The following is a 22,169-nucleotide window of genomic DNA, read 5'->3' as shown; positions in this document are numbered from 1 at the left end:
TCCTGTGTGCATCTCCCATTGTGCAGGTACAAGAGTTTTTCCAGGGTTGATACACAGGAGTAGAATTGCTGTGACTTAGAACATGTACATATTTGCTTAGTGTAGATAAAGCCAAACTATTTTCCAAAATACTTGTATCCATTTACATTCCCACCAGCCATGTATGCATTTCCATACAAGATTTAAAATTTTTGCCAATAATGATAATTTGTTGTGGTTTTAATTTGCATTTCCCTGATTACTAATACAGTTGGATGTCTTTTCATGTTATTGATCATTTCGTTTTGAAATTCCTGCTCAAATCTGTCCCCATTTTTCTGCTAGATTACCTTTTTTTTTTTTAAGTAGAGGTTCTTATTGTGGATACTAATCCATGTCAGTTATGTGTTGTAAATATCTTCTCCCACCCTGTAGCTTGTCTTTCCTCTCTTGATAGGTCTTTTGGAAAAGAATTTCTTAATTTCAAAGGAATCAAATGTATTGATCTTTTTCTTTTGTGGTCAAAAATTTCTCGTGTCTTGCTTAAGAAGTCCTTCTCTACCCCTCCCCTGAGTCATGAAGATATTCTTCTGTAGTTTCTTCTAAAAACTTAATAATTTTCCTTTCATATTTGTTTTTTGTCTATGTGGAATTGATTTTTATGAATGGTTTGAAGTAAGGATCCAATGACATTTTTTCCTCAACCTAATGTCTAATTGTCCCAACACCATTTATTGAAAACTTCATGCTTTCCCTGGTGATCTCCCCACCACTGATGTATGTCAAGTGTCCATATATGTTTGGGGCCATTTCTGAGCTCTCTGTTTTCTTCTCTTGATCTACTTATCTCTCCCTGAGCTAATATCATCCTGAATTAATTATTAGAGCTTATAGTAAATCTTGATCCCTGGTAGTATAAGTCCCCCAACTTCACTCTTATTCAGGATCGTCTTGGCCCTTTGAACTTGCATACAAATCTTCAAATCAGCTTACACATAAAAAACTTTTTCAGATTTTGACTGGGATTTAATTGAACCTATAGATCAATTTAGGGAAAATTGACATCATTACAAACAGTCTTTCAATTAGTGAACATGATATATGTTTATATGTATTTACATTTCTTCATGTCTCTCTCAGTAAAGTGGAAAATTTTCTTTGTAGATCTCTCGCACATCTTTAGTTAGCTTTATTCCCAAGCATTTATATTTTTGGCGATGTTGTATACAATATCTTTTAGAGTTGTTTCATTTTCTGCATGTTCCTAGATTTTCAGAAAGTCATTTTTTAAATGGATGTTTTGTACAGAGCCTTGTCATGTCCAGCAACCTTGATAAATCCTCACATTAATTCTAATAATTTGTTGTCAATCCTTTTTTTCTGTGTGCACACTCATATTTTATATGGAAATGGCATTTTTCTTTCTTTCTTTCCAATCTTATGCCTTTTCTCTCTTGGTCTTTGCTTGCCATTGAACAGAAGTGGTTATAGAAACCATCCTTGTTTTGTTCATGATCTCAAAGTGGAAGATTCCAACATTTCACCATTAATTTGGGTGTTTCCTGTAGTTGTTTTGTTCCGTTTTGTCTTTTTAGACTTTATCAGGTTAAAGAAATTCCCTTCTATTCCTAGGTTGCTGGGAGGTTTTCTCATAAACGTGTTGAAGTTTATCTAATATTTTTCTTTGTTGAGATGATCATTTGACTTTTTCTCTCAATTTTTTAATGTGGTGGATCGTGTTAATTGATTTTCTATGTTAAACTAACTGTACATTCCTAGAATAAGCCCAACTTGGGCATGATTGAGCATTATTTCTTTTTTGCTAAATTTTTTTTGCCAATATTTCGCTTATGGGCAAGATTGGCCTGTAATTTTTGTTTCTTCTTCTGCCTCTGTCAGGATTTGGTAACAACGTTATGATGGATTCACACAGAACATGTTGGGGAGTGGTCCCTCATTTTTTATTGTCGGGAAGATAATGCTGGAATTATTTTTTATCACATTCTTGGTAGGACTTGCTGTGAAGCCACCTGGCCTAGTGGGTTTTTTTTGGCGGCGGGTGCCGGGGGGGAAGATTTTTGACTACTTATTCTATTTCTTTGATGATTTTAGGTGGGGAGGCCGTAAAATTTATTGTATAATTCTTGAGTCAGTTTTGGAAAGTTTTATTTTTCTAGAAACGTGTTTATTTCATCTGAACTTTAACATTTATTGGTATAGAGTTGTCGGCAATATGGTCTTATTAATATATTTGAAGTCTGCAGGATCTGTAGTTTTGACCCACCCTGGAGCTCTGCAGCTCTCCCGAGGTCTCTGCTTGGAAAGGCAGCCCCAGCACCTCTGTTCTCAGCCTTGGTTTCCCCCAGCTAAGCTCTCAGGCATTAGGTTACATCAGGGCCGCCTTCCCCATTCCCATCCCCATCAACCCCGACATGCCCCAGAGGTACCAATGCTGCTTCCTCACCCCTGCGCCTTTTAGTTCAGTGTTCCGCCATCCTGGAGCGAAGGTCTGTGCGAAAAGTTATAGGATGAGGGAGACAGGTCCTCCCGGGACAGAAGCTCCATGTTTCCCCCTCCACGGTGCCAAGAACTCAGCGCTCTCAGCTTTCTGGTTCTTCCCTAATCTTTCTCCCCGTTCCATTTTCTGAGCCCCGATTCTGAACTGCTTATGCCCTCTCTCCTGCAGGCCCCCCAAGACCAAGTTCTTCTTCACGGTCATCCCTCAGCCCATCTTCCTGAGCCCGGGCATAACCCTCACGCTCCCCATCATCTTCCGGCCTCTGGAGGAGGTGAGGTCCACCATGGCGAGCAGAGGGTAGGGAGGGACACAGGCACAGTGACCTTGGAACAGGAGGCAGGGCAGAGCAGCAAGGAGCTCCCCACACACACGTCCTGCCAGCTGGAGCAAAAACGCCAGCTTGGGAAGCCTTGGAGGGGCTCAGATCCTAAAGTCACTAGACTTGGAGTGGTTCCCAGTTGGATGTTGGGGGGTAATGGCTGTGCAACTGAATTGGCCATCAGAAAGCCCTAGGTTCTTTGGCCTCTCTCTACTCTCAAAACATTCCCCCAAATACTTTGTTCCTCGCAAAAGAGGCCCCATATCTCTGAGACCAAGACAGTGTTGGAGCACCGGTAACCTGCCCTCTCCTCAGAGACCAAGATGGAAGGCCATGGCCCAGCCCACCCCTCAGGGGTTATGTTGGGGGGATGGCCAAGGGCTGGGGTGGGGTATGTGGTCTCTGAGTACCACCCAGTTACCACTGATCAGCAACTGCCTCTGCCCCCCGGCCCCCTGTACTGCAGAAGGAGTACATGGACCAGCTGTGGTTTGAGAAAGCAGAGGGGATGTTCTGTGTGGACCTGAGAGCCACCTTGCCTTGCCACAATCTGATCTGCCCACCGTCTCTGCAGTTGCCCATGTGTGCTGTGGGGGACACAGCCGAGGCCTGGTTCTGCCTGGACAATGTGGGGTGAGGGGAGTGGCTGAGGCTTAGAGGTGGGGACAGAAGGAACCATGAGGAGGGATCCTGGGAGCAGGAGAGACTGGCACGTCTGGTGGGGGAAGATGATGGGGGAGGAGAGGGAGCTGCCCAGCATCTCAGTCTTTCTAAAGCAGGGGCAGTGGTCAGAATGAGCCCCATAGTTCTGACCTCCACCACCATGCAGGGACCTGCCCACTTTCTTCACCTGGGAGGTCCCCAGCCCGTTCCAGATGCTGCCTGCCACGGGGCTGCTGGAGCCAGGCCAGGCCTCCCAGATCAAGGTGACCATTCAGCCCCTTATGGCTATCATCTATGAAGCTGAAGCCACGTGCTGGTATGGGGAGGGCAGCAAGCAGAAGAGCAGCATCCAGCTGCAGGCTGTGGGTGAGGCCCGACCTCTCACCTGTCCCCAGAGCCCACCTGCCGCACCTCCCTGGGTCTCAAAGCCTCAGTGTGCCCCCTTCCCCACCTCCCGTCCTGGCACCCGTGGGACCTCCACCAGCCTCCCACCCTCCCTCCAGCCCTGCAGGCTTGGCTTTTTCTTTGCCCTCTTTGGTGTCACAGATCTGTGTTTTCTTGGGGACACCTGCCTTCTTCAAGGGGCTGTTCAGCTGGGGTCACAGAGGCCTTAGTGGGTTTCTCCCCAAGAGCCCCCATCTCTGCCACAGCCAAATGCGCCCAACTACTAGTGAGCATAAAGCAGAAGCGACCAGAAGACCAGGATGTTGAGGGCTTCCAGAAGGTGCTGCATTTTGGCTCCGTTGCTGTGGGCTGCACCGCTGAGAGGCAGATCAAGCTGTATAACCCATCAGTGGTATGCATCCTGTGTATGTGGGGGGCGTAGAGGGCAGGACTCAAGGACCACGGGGCTGGGTGGTCTGAAAACTCACCCCCTTTACAGCATGTCCCCTTTCTCTCCATACCTCTGGCCCCATGCCTCCCATAACCTATGTCTGATGATGCACACACGTGTCAACAGCTGTCCCCCTGTCCCCTCAGCTAGAAGCTGGGCTGGGGTATCCTTTGACCCCACAGAGCAACCCCAAGAGCAGCCCTAAGGTTGTCCTGACTCCAGGACCCCAGCCAGCCTTTATGGTACCTTTGGGAAAAGAAAACGGTGCCCCATCTGGGTGGTCCCAGTGCAGGGCACACAGCTTGGCCCCTTGCTTTCTCCTGATGGAGGTGGCTTCGCCCCACGCGCAAAGCTGACAAGTAGGGTGCAGGCTGGACACCAGCTGCCCTCACTCCCTCAGCTGAGCACCTTGGTAATGACAGACTGCCTTACCCTGTGACAGACCCTTCCTGCCCCGACCTGGCCCCACAGGTGAGCGCCCCCTTCAGGATCGAAATGGCCCCAGACATGCTGGCCAAAGACCAGGCTTTCTCGTGCCCCACGGCCCATGGCATCGTGCCCCCAGGAGAGAAGAAATGCGTGTCGGTGTTCTTCCACCCTGAGACCTTGGACGTCAGAACTATGGACTACTTGTCCATCATGCCCTCTGGCTGTGCCTCCCAAACCCTGCTCAAAGTCGTTGGTTTCTGTAGAGGTACTGGCAACCCCGGGACACAGCAGTCCCCGTGGGGACAGGAGCAGCCCACACTTAGGGTGGGAAGTGCTCCTTATCTGCTCCTAAGAGCCGGATGCCTCCTTGCCCTTCAGCCTGGGTGTCTGCTGCCCCCTGGTGGGCTCAGTGAGGAATCAGTCATGGACACCTGGAGATAGTGTTGCCCTCACCTCTTCGTGGTGCTGGAGCTCTGCTCAGGCTACTGGGGCTCTTGGCCTTTCCAGCCTGGCCTCCTGTCTCTAGGCAGCACCACCTCCAATGAGTGGGACCCTTTCTGAGACGTCCTTGAGGAGGCTGGTGCCCCAGCCCCACCGAGGTAGCAGGGCCCACTCACAGGGACCCCATCCCCTATGCCCAGGTCCTGCCGTGTCCCTGCAGCACTACTGTGTCAACTTCAGCTGGGTCAACCTCAGGGAGCGCTCGGAGCAGTCCCTGTGGATTGAGAACAAGTCAGACTGCACGGCCCACTTCCAGTTTGCCATTGACTGCCAGGAGAGCGTCTTCAGCATCAGACCTACTTTTGGGACCCTGGTGGGCAAGGCCCGCATGACCCTGCACTGTACCTTCCAGCCCGCTCACCCCATCATCTACTTCCGGCGGGTGGCCTGTCTCATCCACCACCAAGTAAGTGGTGGGGGAGAGGGGAGGAGGGGCTCCCCTGGGAGCTGGAGGGGCCCATCTGAGGCCTAATGATAAAGACAAGGGTTGGTGCTCACTCCTTTATATTCTGGAACTTCTGGGGCTGTCTGCTTGGGTCGTCGCCTCCAGGGCCCCAGCCCGGCTTTTGGAGCCAGAGCACGGCCAGGGCACATGAAACCCTCTCTGAGCCAGGTAGATATGTCCATCTTGCCTGACTGCTGCCAGGCCAGGGACTTTTCTGCTGCTGCTGGGCCAGGAACAGGGAGGATTGGATCTCACCCCACACAGCATGTGCAGGGCAGAGAGGACCCCAACCCAGGGCCCTGGGCAAGGTGATACAAATGGTGCCCCGACCAGCTGGTGCCTGGCCAAGGTGGTAAGCGGAGGCTAAAATCTAGCCCCACACAAACAAATATCACAGGACCCGCTGTTCCTGGACCTGATCGGGACCTGCCACTCAGACAGCACCAAGCCGGCCATCCTCAGGCCTCAGCACCTCAGTTGGTATCGCACACACCTGGTACGAGGGCTGACCCTCTACCCTCCTGACATCCTGGGCATCATGCTGAGGGAGAAGAAGCTGGAGCAAGATAGGAACGGGGCCCTCATGATTCCCACTGAGGTATGGTGACCTCTCTGGGCCCCCGGGGGAGGACGACCCTCCTCACGTGCATGCTTTCTTCTCTAGCAATTCTTGGGCAGTCCCGTGCCTCCATTAGTAGTTGGAGTGACTTGTGTGGCGCTCTTGTAGCCTTTTCCAGAAGGGAGCGCACAGATAAAGGGCAGTGGCAGGGGGAATAGCAATTGGTCTCTCCCACACAGGACCTGGAGGACATGCCAGCCCTGCAGTATCCCTTTATCCCCCCCATGACTGAGTACTTCTTCGACGGCACCAACGACATGGCCATCTTCCCCCCGCCCGTCAGCATAGAGCCTATTGAGGTGGATTTTGGTGCCTGTCCCGGGCCCAAGGACCCCAGCCCTGTCCCCCTGTGCCTGGTGAACCACACCAAAGGCAAGATCACCGTGGTCTGGACGCACAGATCTGACTGCCCCTTCTGGGTGACCCCAAACACCTGTGATGTGCCCCCGCTCAAGTCCACGGCCATGCGCCTGCACTTCCAGCCACCTTACCCCAACACCCTCTACGCCGTGGAGCTAGAAGCCTTCGCTATCTATAAGGTGTGTGCAGGCAAACGAGATGGGGGAAGGTGGGGTCCCTGCCCTGGAGCCTGAATGGCAGGGTGGGGTTGGAGGGGGTGGCAGATGGCTGCAGTCGGATGCCTCCTCTGCCAGGCTCTTCTCCTTGGCTAGACAGCAGCCTTACTGGTTTGCCTTCTCCCAGGCTCATGGCCTGCTTTGGCTAAGGCACTTCTTGGCCTGTCTGATTATGTCTCATTCATATGTGGCCTCCCACACCCTTCAGAGGGAGGACTCAGATGGGGTCAAGCCTTTTGGGAAAATTTGGTGCACAGGGAGTAGCTCCCTGGGGCTCCTGGCTAGGGGGATTCCTGGCTTTTCTTAGTCCTTGCAGTAGAAAGTGGTCGCTCTTTTAGAGCCATGGGTAGGATCCAGAGCCCGGGGGACAGAGTCAGGAGCGCCGGTAATTAAACATGTGTGGGGAAGGGCTTCTGGTACAACTTCCTGTGGCCAGGGAGCTCAAGCACATGCTGTCTCCAGCCCAGCCTCATAGTTGCAGACACAAGTCACTCCCTCCTCATCTGTCAGTCCTCCTCCTTCTCTCCCTTCTCGGCTCTGCCCACCCTGCCGTTCTTTCCCAGTGGCCAGGGTCCTGGGGCCGAGAGGAGTAGAGCGGTGTAGTCAAGATCAGAGCCCCTCACCAGCTGTGTGACCTAGGGCAAGTCCCTTAAGGTCTCTGAGCCCTGGTCTTTTCGTCTATAAACTTGGGGTCACATCCAAACTTTTGAGAAGTCTTTCCAAAGCTGAGTCTTTCATTGCCTGCATTCCAATACCTTGGCAGTAGAGGAATGTGAAGGTTTGTGGGAATAAGGCTGTGGACCCCTGACTTGGCTGAGGCTCAGCCCCTCAGATTTTCAGGCTACAGGCTCTAGCCCTGTGCTGTCCATAAGGCGGCCACCAGCCACATGTGGCTTGTGAGCACGTTAAGTCTGGCTAATCCAAACTGAGATGTGCTGTGAACCTAAGTGACACTGGATTTCCACGACTACGCACGAAAAGCATGTAAATATCCATGCATCATGTGTATATTGATTAGATGTTGAAATGATGAGATTTTGGATCTAATGGGTTAAATAAAATGTATTATTGAAATTAATTTCACATGTTTCCCTTTGTTAATGTGGCTACGGGAACATTTAAAATTTACGTCTGCGGCTTGCACTTGCGGCTCGCCTTCTGTTTCTATTGGCCAGCGCTTCTCCAGGCGCATTCCTGCTGGATGAATGTGGCTTTCACAGCCCAGCCCCAGCCTCGTCCTAGCTGTCGTGAGGATTAGGGAGCATGTTTGCCAGGAGCTCAGTGTTGGGCTGTGATGACTTGTTCTCCACATCGTCTTCCCAGGGAGCCCCTCCCCTCTGTGCCCAGTGCAGGACTCCTGCAGTACAGGGGGGCAAGCTGGGAGGCCCCATGCGGTTGGACACAGGACCCTGAACTCATCCATGGGTCTGGCCCCCCCGCAGGTCCTACAAAGCTACAATAATATCGAAGAGGACTGCACCGTGTGCCCGTCCTGGTGCCTGACACTCCGGGCTCGAGGCCACAGCTACTGCACCGCCTTGGAGCACCACATCCCCCAGTGTTCCCTGGACGCCCCCAAGGTGAGCGTGGCCCCAGCAGCAGTGGGAGGTGAGACAGGGGAGCCTGTCTTCTTCCTGGGCTGCAGACCCCTCTCCCCTCTCTGATGGCCTCAGAAACACATCCCAGCACCCTCCCCGGCGGTCCCAGTCTCCCCACTGCCAGCCCCGGGCCTCTGGGCCAGTGGAAGACTCTGGCTGCTCCTTGCTCCGTCTGAAATACTCTCCATCCTCTCACACTGAGGTTTAAAACTCTCCAGTTCCTTCATTTGTCCTGTTTACTGGGCACCTGCTGTGCCCCAAGTTCTAGACTAGGCCCTAGGGATGTGACCACGCATGCCATGAGCCCCTGTCCTGGGGGACCACCCAGGCCTTGGGGGTCAGGGAGCCAGCCCCTTGGTTTAGCCCCTTCCTCAGGGAGTCGTAATTCCCAGGCTTCTCTGGAGGGCTGCTGGTGGCCCTGTCTGACCCGAGCAGCAGGATGACCTAGGGCTTAAAGCTCTGATCCTGGAGCCAGAAGGCCAAGTTCCAATTCTGGTTTCTCCCTTGGTGCCTCTTCCCAGCTTCCGGTACCACTGTCAAGCTTTTCATCCATCTTTACTACCCCTTTAGCTCGTGTTCCTGGGGATGTGCCACTTTTGGACAGTGTGCTTGGGGGTGATCTTGCTCCCCCCGCTAGCTGCACTTCTGCCCTCCAGCCCTAAACCTACTCCACCCACGAGGTTCAGCTCAGGGGCACCCTTTCCCGAAGCCCGACCTGACCGCCTAGGGTTCCCCTCACCGATCCCCTGTGCCTTTCCCTTGGCCAGTTCCTCCCAGTGGTTTGTGGCCTCTCCTGCGGTCCAGCCCATTCTGGGCCCGTATCGCTCCCCCGCAGCCTCACACAGTGCACGTGCTGGATGGGTGGGGCGCCCTGGTCAGCGATTTCAGGCCTGGAGTTTCATAGTCTGCCTGGCTGTTAGCCTGGTACTGGCCACATCCTAGATGCTTAAGGAGCATTTGGAAGCTGGGATTGTGGGGCTTTCTCTTTCTCAAAGTGGGATTCCCCTAAGCCACCTGCATGAGAATCATCTAGAAGGAGCTGCTTACCCCAGAGCTTCTGGACCAAGATCTCTGAAAGCGGGTTCTCCCAAGGATGATTTGAGGGCACCCTAAAATGACAGAACTTCTACTTATCCTTGAGAAGGGTCTCAGAAGGCTGACTTTCCGGGGGCCACTTCCTGGGGCCCCCTCGTCTCGCTGTCTGGAGGTCTCTGGACGACAGAAGCATCTTTTGGTGCCAGGCTTTGGCCTCCCATCATTCCCTGCTCCCAGGACCTTGGCTGGGATGCGTGGAGGCATCTTGGATCTCCTTGCAGACGGCCCCACCCAAGCCCACACAGACTTCCCTGAGTGTGTGTTGGGGGTGGGGTGTAGATCTGAGCATGAGTCCCTCTTCTCTTGTGCCCCAGCTATTTCCTGCAGTGCCTGCCAGCGAACCCTCCTACCGCAGCCTGCTCCTGATCAACAGAGGTTCCATGTTGCTGACCTTCAACCTGGCCCCCAAAAGCAGCTCAGACATCTTCCTTCGGCCCAGCTCGGGCCTTGTGGCCCCCGGGGCCCACCAGATCTTCCTCATCTGCACCTACCCCAAAGGAAACGCCTGGAAGCAGCATATATTCTACTTGCAGTTCAATTTTTGCCCCCAGTATCTCAAGGTAGGAGGCAGGGTCCTTGGGAGTGGGACACAGTCTGGGGCTTTCCTTTTCAAAGCCACGTTCTGGGGTTGGCCTCTGAAGCTGCCCTACAGTGACCAAGGGCTGCTTCTCTTTCGGGAAGTGGCAGAGCGGGGAAAAGACCCCTTGGCCACATTTGTGAATAGCTCTCCCTCAGGGCCCTGCCCATCCACCTCAGGGGATCTGGGACTGGAAAAGGGGTGCAGAGGTCCCAAGGAAGGAGTGAGGGTAACAAAAGACTGGCATCTGCAGGTTGTAGAGGGTGTTTGGAGCCAGGCCAGGGCCCGCAAAGTAGTCTGTACATCTTCTCTCAGTCCCTGAGTTCTTTTCAAGAGCCATCTTCTGGGTCAGTCATTCCTTACTCTGCCTTTGACAGAAGCTGCCCAGGCCCCAGCTGGCAGAGGGCCTTTTCCTGCCCTCTCCAAGGGGAAAAGCTGCCCACCTGTGGCTTCCTGGACGTCAAGGGGAGCCAGGGCTGTGGGGTGAGGTCAGTGCACTGCCCTCTCTCCTCTGGCCCCAGGAGGTGAGCATGCAGAGCCGAGAGGAGCCACTGCAGCTGAAGCTGGACACCTGCAGAAGCGTCTTCTTCAAGCCCACCTGGGTGGGCTGCTCCTCCACCAGCCTTTTCACCTTCCGCAACCCCTCGCGTCTGCCCCTGGAGTTTGAGTGGAGGGTCTCCCAGCAGCACCGAAAGATGCTGGCCGTCCAGCCCGCCAGGGGGCTCATCCAGCCCAACGAGAGCCTCGTGAGTGCCCTGCCCCGCTCTGAGGGCCGGAGGGAAGGATCCCCGTCATCCTCACCATTGCCATCATCTCTTACTCCTGCCTATCAGGGCCCAGGCTTACCATGAGCACCCTCCCATTCAATCCTAGTCACCTCCTTATGAGGAGGTACGATTGTTACCATCATCAGTTTACAAAGAAGAATTGAGACTTAGAGAAGAAAATGCCACTTATAAAGATTATAAATTAGGAGGCGCAGAGCTGGGACTTGAACAGGGTTTCTGATGCCAGTGTCCAGGGGCGAGTCCACTCTCCATCCACGGTCCCCACAGCTGTGAGGCGGCTGGGAGGTGGTGTGGAGCAGCTGGATTTGGGGCCAAATTGGTGGCTATCATTAAGGAGTAAGGAAGGGGACTCCTAGAGCTCCCAGCAGCAGCCTAGAGGGGGCATGGGCTGGGACCCAAACTAGGAGACCCCCACCCCTATACGGTCTAGGGCCTTATAAACTAGCTGGAGAGGCCAAATTTGGGCCAAGAACCACCAAGACATGGTGTCTGTTAGAACCCAGGGATAGTAATCAGTGAGGTGAGAGAGTACACAGACTGGAGTCAGTCACGAGAGTTCACACCTCATCTGAACTCACCTCATGTGAAGTCAGTTCATGAGAGCTCCCACCAGGTGGCCCTCACCAGCTGTGTGACCTTGGGCAAGTTACCCCACTTCTCTGAGTGTCCAGGTTCTCATCAGAAAATGAGGCACTAAAATAATACCACTTACCTCGTGGGGATAAAGGATTGAGGGGCTTAGGGAGATAACATAATATGTGACATGTGTGAAGTGCCTGGCACAGCGCCGACACTCATAAAGAATCACCATAGCTTGATATCCTGCAGTGGGACCTCAGATGGCCAGGAACCCGGGTGGGGGGTTCCCAGAGACCCCCATACAGGGATAATCTCTGGGACCCCAGACACTGACGTGGACCTTCAGCCCTCTGGAGGAGACCAAGTACCTGTTCCAAGTGGGGATGTGGGTCTGGGAAGCCGGCCTGCCCCCAAACACCAAGCCCCCTGCCACCACCCACTACATGCTCCGGCTGGTGGGCATGGGCATCACCAGCAGCCTCTCTGTAAGTGGGAGAGCCCTGGCGGGTGGGGGTGGGGCCAGGGCACAGGTGGGAGGGAAGGCCCCAGGGTGCCTGACTCCAAGAGGGCAGGGGATGGGAGCCCTCTGGTCCTCTGTTCCACACCTCTGCACCTGCCCTTCCTGGGGATTCTCTGAGGCCAGGGGTGGGAAAGCTGGCGGCATGGTCCTGGGGGAGCCCCTCAGCCTAGGCTGGCTGATTCTGGCCCTCAGGCCAAGGAAAAGGAGCTGGACTTCGGGAACATGCTGGTGAACAGCAAGCAGTCCAGGCTGCTGGTGCTCCTGAACGAGGGCAGCTGCACCCTCTACTACCGCCTCTTCCTGGAGCAGGGCAGCCCCGAGGTCGTCGGCGACGATCCCCTCGGTACACAGTCCTGGGCCAGGGCCGGGGCTGGGGCTGGGGAGGAGGGCCGTAGGGGGCACTGGTTCAGACTGGTTGACCATACCATGGTCTGGGGCCAGGCAGAGCACTTGGTGCTTCTGCTTTCTGGATGCTTGGCATTGGGTGGGTGACTGTCTTCTCTGAGCCTCAACTTCCTCATCCGTAAATGGGGCTACGGGTGAAGCAAAAGACTTAGCAGGTGCCAGTGGCACAGAGACAGGTCCCCTCTGTCTGGGTCTGGGAGGAGGACTCTGCTCCCCATTTTCTGGCTCAGGGCCTGCTCTCTGGCCCAGGGGAGGGTGTCTGGGAAGGAGCAGGAGGAGAAGCCGGGCCGCTCTGGCTTTCACTGAGGGCCTCCTCTGCCCTTTACTCTACCCGGGTCATCCCTGAGCAGCTTTGCAGCTGGACCGCATGGAGGGGAGCGTGCCACCCCGGTCCCAGGACACCATCTGCCTGACTGCCTGTCCCAAACACCGGTCCCAGTACTCCTGGACCATCAGCTACTCTCCCCTCTCCCACAGAGGTACCTGGGCCATGTGTCACGGAGAGTCAGGGCCAGGGAGGAGAGGGGGAGGGCTGTGTGAGCAGGACTTGAGGTGGGAGGATGCTGAGGGTCCAGGCAGCACTGGCAGAATGAGTGCAAGTGTGCCAGGGTGTGCCTTTGCGTATCTGGTGTGTGTGCCTCCAACTACCCACGTCTGTCTGTGGGCGTCCATGTATGTGTGTGCCTGAGCTCTGGAGGACTCAATGTGAAGAGCTTGGAGCTATGCTAATTTACTGCGGGATCTTAGACAAATCCTCAGATACCCTGGGCCTCACCCTTCTCCTCTGTAAAATGGAGTTATTACCAGCCCCCCCGAGGCCAGCTGGGAGGAATCCAGGGCAGCACAGAAGAGTGGCTGAGAGTGTGGAGTCCAGCCAGACTGCCTGGGCTTGGACCCTGGCCCCAGTGCTGATTAGCCATGTAATCTAAGCATGTTGTTTAACCTCCCTGTGCCTCAGTTTCCACATCTGTAAAATGGGGATATTAACGGCGCACAGGCAAGAAGAAGGAGTGAAGTAGTGAGACATGCTCTCACGTGGATGAACCTTGAGAACGTTACACCAGGCGAAAGAAGCCAGTCCCAAAAAGCCACATGGCATATGATTCCATTGATGTGACGCGTCCAGAATAGGCAAATGCACAGAGACAGAAAGTAGATTTCTAGTTGCCAGGGGTGGGGGAGGGGTGATGGGGAATGACAGCTACTTGGCACCGGTTCCTTTTGGGGTAATGAAAATGTTCTAAAACTAGGTAGTGGTGATGATTGCACAACTCTGTGAATATACGAAAAACCGCTGAATTGTATGCATTAAAAGGGTTAATTTTATGGTATGTAGATTATGCCTCAGTAAAGCTATTAGTAAGAATTGCTAGTCTGAAGACAAATAACAGAGAACATTCAATACAGTGGTGTAGGGGAGAACCTGGGACAGGGCCTGGCACGGAGAAAGTGCCAGACAGGGTCGGCTACCGTTGGCTATTGTTGGAAACATCCCAGAGCCTGGGAGACACCTGCTGCTCCCAACAAGGGTCCCGGGGCAAGTGGCCCAGGGGTCCTGCCCCTCAGCCTGTGCGCCTTGCTCCGAGGGGGGCTGGGAGGTGAGCTCACTCCCCTCTTGCACATCCCTTTCCCCCAGACAACAAGGTCGGGGAGAAGCAGGAGCTGTGCCGCGTCTTCCTGACGGCCGTGTACCCCTTACTCTCCGTCCTGGACGCCTGCTCCATGGGCAGCGCCGAGGGCATCACCCGGAAGCACCTATGGCGCCTTTTCTCCCTGGACACACTCAACAGTTACTTGGAGCGCGACCCCACGCCCTGGGAGCTCACCTACAAGGTGCCCACCCGGCACAGGTGAGCTGGGCCCGGGCGAGGACCGGGCCTATCTGGAGATGTTCTTGGAGCTTTCTGCCCACACATCCAGCATCAGGCCATGTCCAAGAAGTGGCTCCCTATCTCCCCTCAAATTCTTGCCTGTCCCTGGAGGGGCCCCGAGAAGGCAGGGATTGGCTTGAGGTGGGAAGTGCCAGCCTGCCCCTCCCCTGAGGCCCAGAGTCTCCAATTCCCGCCAGAAGGGAGATGAATACCAAGCCAGCCACCCCTGGGAGGGCCCCATCCTGTCCCCATCCCTGTCTCTGAGCCCGTTTCTCTGTTCCACACAGCACAAACCAGATCCCCCCCGTCTTCACCCCTCTGAAGCTCACCTTCAATTTTGGGGCAGCCCCGATAGAGGCCCCACCCTCTGTGGCGCTCCTGGCCCTGAAGAACAGCGGAGTGGTGCCCCTGGACTGGTATGGCTGGCCGGAGGGGCCTGCCGGGGGGCCCGGGAGGCAGGTGCTGGAGGCTTTCTCTTGCTGGTGGGAGGCCTGGCTGCCTGGTGTCTGGAAAGAATGGGCCCCCCATTGATGGAGTGTGGAGGCCTGGGTGGGACTGGGGTCGCTTAGCAGGACACCAGAGCTGTCACTGGCTGAGACCTGTTAATAGCCTCAGCAGTGGTGGAATCACCCTGATGGAGGCTGGCACGGTCATCTTAGTAGCTTCCTGAATGAGAAGCAGCCACGGAGCATCTGCTCGTGCCAGGCACTGTTTACAAGCCCTTTCTCCTCCAAGCCTCACCCTAACATGGTAAAACATCCTCCTCTGCTGACTTTCCTAAATGGGAGGCTGAGGACTCAGCCAAGACCCCTCAGCCATTAGCAAGCAGAGGCAGGTTCAAATCCAGATTTGTCCACCTCCAGAGCCCCAGCCTCCACCAGCTAGTCAGCAAGATGGCTTCAAACTGCGGCTGCGTACCAGGCACCACGCTGGGTGCTGGGGCACCCCTGACGGAGCCCCGGTCCAGTGGGGGCCGGGCCTGCACGGGGGCCAGTTGAGGGTCTCTGGTGAGGGATGACAGGGATTTGCTGCCACTGAGCCCGTGTCAGGAAGGATGGCATGGCTGAACGAAGCTGCGCGGGGCTGTGGGAAGGGTCGAGGCTGTGGGGCAGGCAGCACTTCTCCAGTCACATGGGGCCCCGTCCTGGAGACCTGAGGCCTCCACGCTTGGCCCTTCCTGTGCTCCCCTTTCCTCCCACTGGGGCCCCGAACTTGTGCCCAGTAAGCATCTCATTTCCATGCCAGGGCTTTTTCTTGTGCTTCCTCCCTACCTCCACTACACACCTTGATTTCCTAGTTGACTTCTTTTTGATGACTTCCAACTTCACTTGGCTAAAGGAAGGTGAGAAAGATGTGTCCCCATCTGGGTCAGGCCTGGGAGAGAGAGCTGGGGGCCCAGGCTGGGCATGGCAGTGGGTGGATGGGAGTGAAAATACGCAGCTGGGGGCATCTGTAATCTCAGGAACCTTCCTGCCTGAGCAGAGTCTTGGCGTATCCGGGGTGGGGGAGAGGTGGGGTGGAGGCTGCATCATCAGGGGTACTGTCTGGATTGTCCCACCCCTCCCCGTGGTGGAGGGTGCTGGGAAAGCTCCCTCCTTAGGTGGCTCCTGTCTGAGACGTGCTGGCCCTGAATGACTGAGGCAGCTTGGCAAGCAGGGCAGCCGGCCGGTGGGGAAGGCCAGGGCCCGCCTTGAGCTCCGGACCCACCATTCACTGGGCTCTTTGAGTGGCCAGGAGCCAGGCCCTACAGGGGTCGGGGGTGGGGGCAGGAATGGTGCGTTGGCCTGCATGCCGGCGTGCAGCAGGGTATTTTAGAGGATTGTGCGGGGGTGTGTTTGTGTAGGAGCAAGCCAGCTCACACTCTCCATGGAGAGGGTCCAGGTTGCTGGAAACGGAGGCAAGAGGAAGCCCAGGCAGAGTGCCCGCTGCGCCGGCCCGTCCGTCGGGGATCATCTGAGGTTCAGGAAGGCCGTCCGTGCTGCCTCCAGGATGCCAAGTGCGGGCAACCTTCCTTGGAAGGCCCGACTCTCCTAGGCTTTATGTGTTGTTGTGTTTCCTTTCCATTTCTTAGAAGGCTATTTTTGAAAATTCTAACCAGTCTCTGCTGAGCTCATAAAGAACAGACTGAAGGTTTTATTCCTGCCAGAACCAGTAAGAAATGGGGAGTGTGGACTTGGCCTGGAGGCACGGCAGCAGGCAGGATGGAGTGAGAGCCCCAAGTGGGAGGGAGACCAACAGAGGAAATAGGGCTGCCCCACCCCCTCCAAGCCTTCTCCTCAGCCTCCGCCCTTGGCCCAGGGAGTGTAGGGTCTTGCCTTTCAGCAGAGATTCCTTACAGCATCAGATACCGATACTGGGTAATGGCATTTGTTCCCTCATGCACTCGTTAAGTCGTTAGCTAAACATTCACTGGGGGCTTCCTAGGTGCCAGCTCAGGCTTGGTCCTCAGAGTAGAAATGGTGAGGAGCCCAGGTCCTGCCCTCCAGGGTGCCGGGTGATGTCTGCTGTGAGAGTGTGTGCAGCACTCAAAGCCACTTCACTCCATCTTGCCAGGGATGGTGGGGGGCATACCAGAAAGGCTTCCTGGAGGAAGCTACAGCTAAGCTAGACCTGCAGCCTAGAGAGAAGAGAAAGAGAAGCTACGAAGGGCCTTCCAGACAGAGGGCCTGGCATGAACGTGGGTAAGAGAAAAGGGCCTTCGTGGCTGGAGTGCTGATCCGGGAAAGAGAAGAGTCTAGGATGCAGCTGGGGAGGCCTGCCAAGGCCAAGGCATGCAGGGCCTCAGACTCCTCCTCCTTCTGAGAGTGTAGACTTCTTCCTGAGGCATCGACGGGATGGGGGGCAAAGACATGATCTATTTCAAGAGCTGTCACTCTGGTCTGGGGTGCAGGGAGCGAGGAGAGAAATGGATTAGCAGCTTGAGGCAGAGGGATGAGGTGGCAGGGCGGGGGGCGAGGGGAGGGTCCCACAGTCCCAGATGGGGGACCACGCCAGAAAAGGAAAGGGGGTCGGGAGTATTTGGAGGGAGACTGACTGAGGGCCACGAAGGACACAGAGGGGTTGAAACTACCTGGATGACCCCAGAGGAGCAAGATCTCTAGTTTTGCCACTGATCCATATCCCCAGATAAAACGACAAAAGCAGTTTATTTACCTGTAACAAGTCAATGAAACAAGGGTGATGGGAGAGAAGTAAGAAATGGCCAGCCCCTCTCCAAGCCCGCTGGGTGTGGTGATGGGGGATCAGCGTGCGCTTTACTCTCAGCCCTCACACAATGTAGACACATGGACGCAGCCACGGGGTTACCCTGTTTCTCCTCATTTTTTCTGACAGTAACGGCACAATACTATACCTATTACTTCCTGCTTAGCATTCTGTCAATAACATTTTCACTCTGCATTATACCAATCACATTCCCTTTAGGTCAATACAGATCAACACACACACATCTCAATCATTCTTTTTAATAGTCACATAATATTCTCTATTATGAATGGACCTTAAGTTATTAAACCACTCCTTTATTGGATGGCGTTAGTTGTTCCCAGTGCTTTTTTTTTTTTGCCACTACAAGCAAAGCTGTGATAAACATCCTTGTGTCTGTGTGAGTGTTGTGTGTGTGCACACATGCTTGCATTTATTCTTGCAGATCCCCCAAAATAGAATTTCTGAGTCCAAGGGCATATACATTTTTTATCCTAATAGATGCTGCCTAAATTCCTACAAAAGTGGCAGCAGGTCCTTCTCTCCCTTCCCATGTTTGAGGGTGTCTGTTCTTTCTAAACTCACTGGCATTGGATGTAGCGATTTTTTCAGGGTTCTGACCTGATTCGAGCGAGTTCCCACTTGCATTTCCCTGACTGATCGTGCCTTTTCCGATGTGTTGGCCGTTTTCTTTTCCCCTTTTGGCTGCTCCCTGTTCATACCCTCTGCTCGTTTGGAGGCCAGTTCTGTGCCATCTCTCTGAGAGTGAAGGGCCATCCTTTTCCGATTGCGACCTTGGGACCCCTGTGTCACTTGTGTTGTCAGCTTTTTGGAGGGCAGCATTTGCTTCACTACAGCGTGAGGCATTTCAGGGGCATTAATTCTACTCCAAGCCTTGCTGCAGTTTCCAGAGTGCTGGCCCTGCTGGGGTGTCTGTTCTCTGCCCTGTGCCCAAGCTGGCCTGGACACCTCCCTCTCAGGGACCCCTGGTTGATGCTGCTGGCATTCCTAGATGCCTCAAATGGCTCTTCCTAAGGGCTTTGTCATAGAAACCCCTCCCGGGTTAGTGGCCAGCTCAAAGTGACCCACATATACAAGCACCCCCCTCAATCCTTGGCACCCACTGTGAGGGCCCTGGTCTCCACTTCCCTTGTAGTCACTGTGGCCTTGCTCTGTTCCCAGGCTTTGAGACCATTATGGAATGAGAATCCACGACAGCCACATTTGCTCAGCCATGCATAGGACAGCTTGCCAAATGGGGGGATGAAGTCGGGGAGGGGGGCATGGAGGAGGGCTCCATCTGCCCCACCCAGGGCCTCAAGCTCCCCCCTTTCTGTTCTGACTGAGGGGCTCCACTCCCCCTGCTTTGTGCCCCTCTCCCAGGGCCTTCCTCTTTCCAAGTGACCAGCAAATCGACCTGGAACTGTGGGCAGAGCAAGCAGAGTTTGACGCCACCGAGCTACACCAAATGCGCGTGCAGGACAATTGCATATTCTCCATCAGCCCCAAGGCCGGGAGCCTGAGTCCTGGGCAGGAGCAGATAGTGGAATTCAAATACAGGTGATCCCCCTACCGCCTGGCCTGCCCTTCTGGTCCCAGAGACCTCCTTTCCCCTGGTGCCTGGAGAAGACTGGCCTTGCACCATGTAACCCCAGGGTTCCCTGAATGGCCACCACCCTGGGAGAACCCCAGCTTCCCACCTATAGGGGAGGTTTAATTCACCTCTTGCCCTATCTCAACTAAGGGCTTTCCGCATGCTCCCAGAGGCTAGCCAGCTCAAAGCCACAAGCATGCCTGACCATTTGTTCTCCGGCTTGTACCACGGCTCCATAACTCATCTCAGACTTGTCTCCTCTCTTCCAGCCACCTGTTCATCGGCACTGATCGTCTCCCAGTGCTCTTCAAGGTGTCCTACGGCCGTGAGATCCTGGTGAGGCCTAGCACCCTGGTCCCGTCCTGGACAACAAAGAGAGGAGCAGAGAACCGAGCTCCCCAGAGAGCTGGGGTCCAGATCTCTCTGCTAGATGCTTCAGTTCCCCCCAGGAAGGGGTGTTACTCATGGGCTTTCTATTTCCAGCTGAATTTCATAGGTGTGACAGTGAAGCTGGAGCAGAAGTACGTGCACTTCACCTCTACTAGCCACCAGTTCACCCCTGTCCCCATCGGCGATACACTGCCCCCAAGGCAGGTCAGTGGTCGACATCGTCCTGGTCACCAAGAGGCTTAAGGATCAATCTCCCTGTGTCTGCACTTGCCCTTGACGGGGTGGCAAAGACCCTGCCGTTCAGCAGCCCTCACCCCAGGAGGTGGGGCTGCAGATTGAGCCCCGAGATTGAGCAACTGGGAGACACCAGAGGCGAGATGCTGCAGCTTCCTGTGCCTGGTGCTAAGCCCTGTGCAGCCTTCAGTGCCTTTCCCCTGGCACAGGGCTCTGCAAACTTCTTTGACTGCGAACCACACTAATGTATTTGGGATAATAACCCAGTACTTACATACACATACAACCAAAACAAAAGTATCGCAAATCAATATGTATGCTACTACATGCAAAGCACTCTGATGTTTTCCTTTTTATTTTATTCTTTTCTGCTTTTAAAATGCTGGACATGACCCACTCGATTGGTTTCATGACCTACTCACTAATCGGTCTCAGCCACAGTTTGAAAATCACTGCTCCAAAATCAGACACTGGAATGGGAAAAACTGGAATGTGAATCCTCATGAAGCAATAGAATTTTCTTTATTAATTGGAGGGAATCAGTTTCCTTTGCTCTGAAAATGTGCATTGGAAATCTCCAAGAAGGGGACATGGTGTTTTTCCAAACATTCTTAGCTCTGAAATTTCCCACTTAGAAGCCCTTGTGTTTCTGGGCAGGAGTCTCTGGCCATTCAGCCTAGAGGCAAAGGAATGGACCTTCTGGTCCTGAGAGGAGGTCCCCCAGCCCCGAGGTCTGTTCACTTCCCTACACTACCCTATACCACCCTTTACCCTGTGGGCTTCGCAGAATGCCCTGGGGCTGGCCATTCCCAAGCCTGCAGAAGCCCAGACTCTTGAAAAGGAAAGCAAAGACTCATGTGCCCCCCGGAGAGCTTTCCAGAGAGACCAGACCACTCCCCTGTGGCCCTGAACATAGACAATGGAAATGCCCCCAGATCCAGAGCCAGAAGACCCAGTCATGCCTCCAACCAAACTCCACAACTGTGGCCAAGCTTCCTCTGTCATTTTTGAGATGATGACACATGGTGGCTTGGACCTGAAGTGAACAGATGTAATTTACATTCTGGAGGCAGAATCATTGGGACTTGCTGGGGATTGGGTCTGGGAAGAAAGAGAAAGGGAGGGATTAAGGATGTAGTGGATTCCTAGTTGGATCTCCTGGGAATATGTAGTACCTTTTGCCGAGAGGAGATAAACTGGGGGGAGGAATAGGTTTTAGAGTGAAGAGTTTGGTTTTAGCCAAATTTGAGATGCCTAGGAGACAACCAAGAGGGGTTGTCAAGTGGAAGTTGGATACAAAGTCTGGAGCTCAGAGGATGGTCCAGGCTAGAGAAATTAGTCAGCATATTCAGTGCTGAGAAAGATGAGGGGGCCAGGCCTAAATCCAGATGAAGTCTTTGTTCCTTCTGGCTTCCATTTTCTCATCTCTAAGGTGGAAGATTGAACCAGAAGATCTCTGGTTTCTTCCAGGACATTCTGTTATTCCCAAACTTTGGAGTTAGTCTCGGGACCTCAGACCTTCCTCTGCTCCCTTATCTACCTTCAAGCAGGACTGCCTCTAATGGCAGACTTGGAAAGTGGCAGCCTCATGGGTGATTAGAACAAGAGCCTAGAAAGCGATGAAGGGTCTGGATGGTGCGTGCATGGACATTTCCGTAAATTCCAACACTAGGGACACGAGCATTAGTGTCCCCTTAAACCTTGACAAAGGTAAGTTGAGAGCAAATAAAATAAGGGTTGTAGATTATCCTAAAATGTCACAACCTGAAAATACATTACATCCTTCTTGGATGATCAAGCCATTGGGGAAATCAGAGGTATTTGGGAGCTCTGGGACTGTAAAGGTGACATCGTGGAGCTCAACCTGTCCCACAGTGGACATGGAACCCAGGCTCTCTGCATTGCAGCTCTGAGCTGGTATGGAGATTTCCCCATTCCTGCCCTCTGCAGATTTATGAGCTGTATAACGGTGGTTCCGTGCCCGTGAGATATGAGATCCAGACCAACATCCTGTCGCAGGTTCAGGAGAAAAATTTCAATCACCCCATCTTCTGCTGCCTCAACCCGCAAGGGGAGATCCAGCCAGGAACGACGGCTCGGGTCTTGTGGATCTTCTCGCCCATTGAGGCCAAGACCTACTCCGTGAGCAGCAGCCTGGGCTAATGTGGGGGTGGGGGGTTGGAGTTGGCCTTCTCAGCAGGCCTTGCTCTGACCAGTTCCTTCTCCTAACCTCCCAACTTCCCAGGTGGATGTGCCCATACACATCCTGGGATGGAATTCAGCCATCATCTGCTTCCAGGGAGTGGGCTATGACCCCCATGTCATGGGGGACACAGCCCCATTCCACAACATCTCCTCGTGGGACGACAGCTCCATACCCTCTAGGCTGATGGTTCCTGGACAGGTAGGGGGAAGGGAGCTGGGAAGGCCT

At 54.1% G+C, this 22,169-nt stretch overlaps 1 protein-coding gene across 8 annotated transcripts in view; it reads left to right on the top strand.

Annotated features, from left to right (window-relative positions):
- Positions 1 to 22,169, top strand: part of CFAP65 (cilia and flagella associated protein 65) — a 34,069-nt gene that overhangs the window by 5,151 nt on the left and 6,749 nt on the right. For all 8 annotated transcript variants that reach the window (XR_011439494.1, XR_011439492.1, XR_011439493.1 and 5 more), the window contains 21 exons: positions 2,666 to 2,768; positions 3,283 to 3,449; positions 3,646 to 3,845; positions 4,130 to 4,275; positions 4,786 to 5,008; positions 5,385 to 5,650; positions 6,087 to 6,287; positions 6,488 to 6,847; positions 8,326 to 8,463; positions 9,891 to 10,136; positions 10,675 to 10,899; positions 11,847 to 12,005; positions 12,233 to 12,383; positions 12,796 to 12,924; positions 14,082 to 14,295; positions 14,604 to 14,732; positions 18,904 to 19,080; positions 19,384 to 19,450; positions 19,598 to 19,708; positions 21,689 to 21,880; positions 21,984 to 22,142. Coding sequence is in view for 5 of the 8 variants with exons in the window: in XM_070269272.1 (XP_070125373.1) it covers positions 2,666 to 2,768; positions 3,283 to 3,449; positions 3,646 to 3,845; positions 4,130 to 4,275; positions 4,786 to 5,008; positions 5,385 to 5,650; positions 6,087 to 6,287; positions 6,488 to 6,847; positions 8,326 to 8,463; positions 9,891 to 10,136; positions 10,675 to 10,899; positions 11,847 to 12,005; positions 12,233 to 12,383; positions 12,796 to 12,924; positions 14,082 to 14,295; positions 14,604 to 14,732; positions 18,904 to 19,080; positions 19,384 to 19,450; positions 19,598 to 19,708; positions 21,689 to 21,880; positions 21,984 to 22,142 (3,763 nt within the window). In the remaining 3 variants the exon portion in view is untranslated. The remainder of the gene's footprint in view (positions 1 to 2,665; positions 2,769 to 3,282; positions 3,450 to 3,645; positions 3,846 to 4,129; positions 4,276 to 4,785; positions 5,009 to 5,384; positions 5,651 to 6,086; positions 6,288 to 6,487; positions 6,848 to 8,325; positions 8,464 to 9,890; positions 10,137 to 10,674; positions 10,900 to 11,846; positions 12,006 to 12,232; positions 12,384 to 12,795; positions 12,925 to 14,081; positions 14,296 to 14,603; positions 14,733 to 18,903; positions 19,081 to 19,383; positions 19,451 to 19,597; positions 19,709 to 21,688; positions 21,881 to 21,983; positions 22,143 to 22,169) is intronic.

The sequence above is a fragment of the Equus caballus genome, chromosome 6 (assembly GCF_041296265.1).
Source record: "Equus caballus isolate H_3958 breed thoroughbred chromosome 6, TB-T2T, whole genome shotgun sequence".
NCBI classification, from domain to species: Eukaryota; Metazoa; Chordata; class Mammalia; order Perissodactyla; family Equidae; genus Equus; species Equus caballus.
The sequence above is the reverse complement of the archived record's forward strand: the minus strand, read 5'-3'. Positions and strand labels throughout refer to the sequence as shown.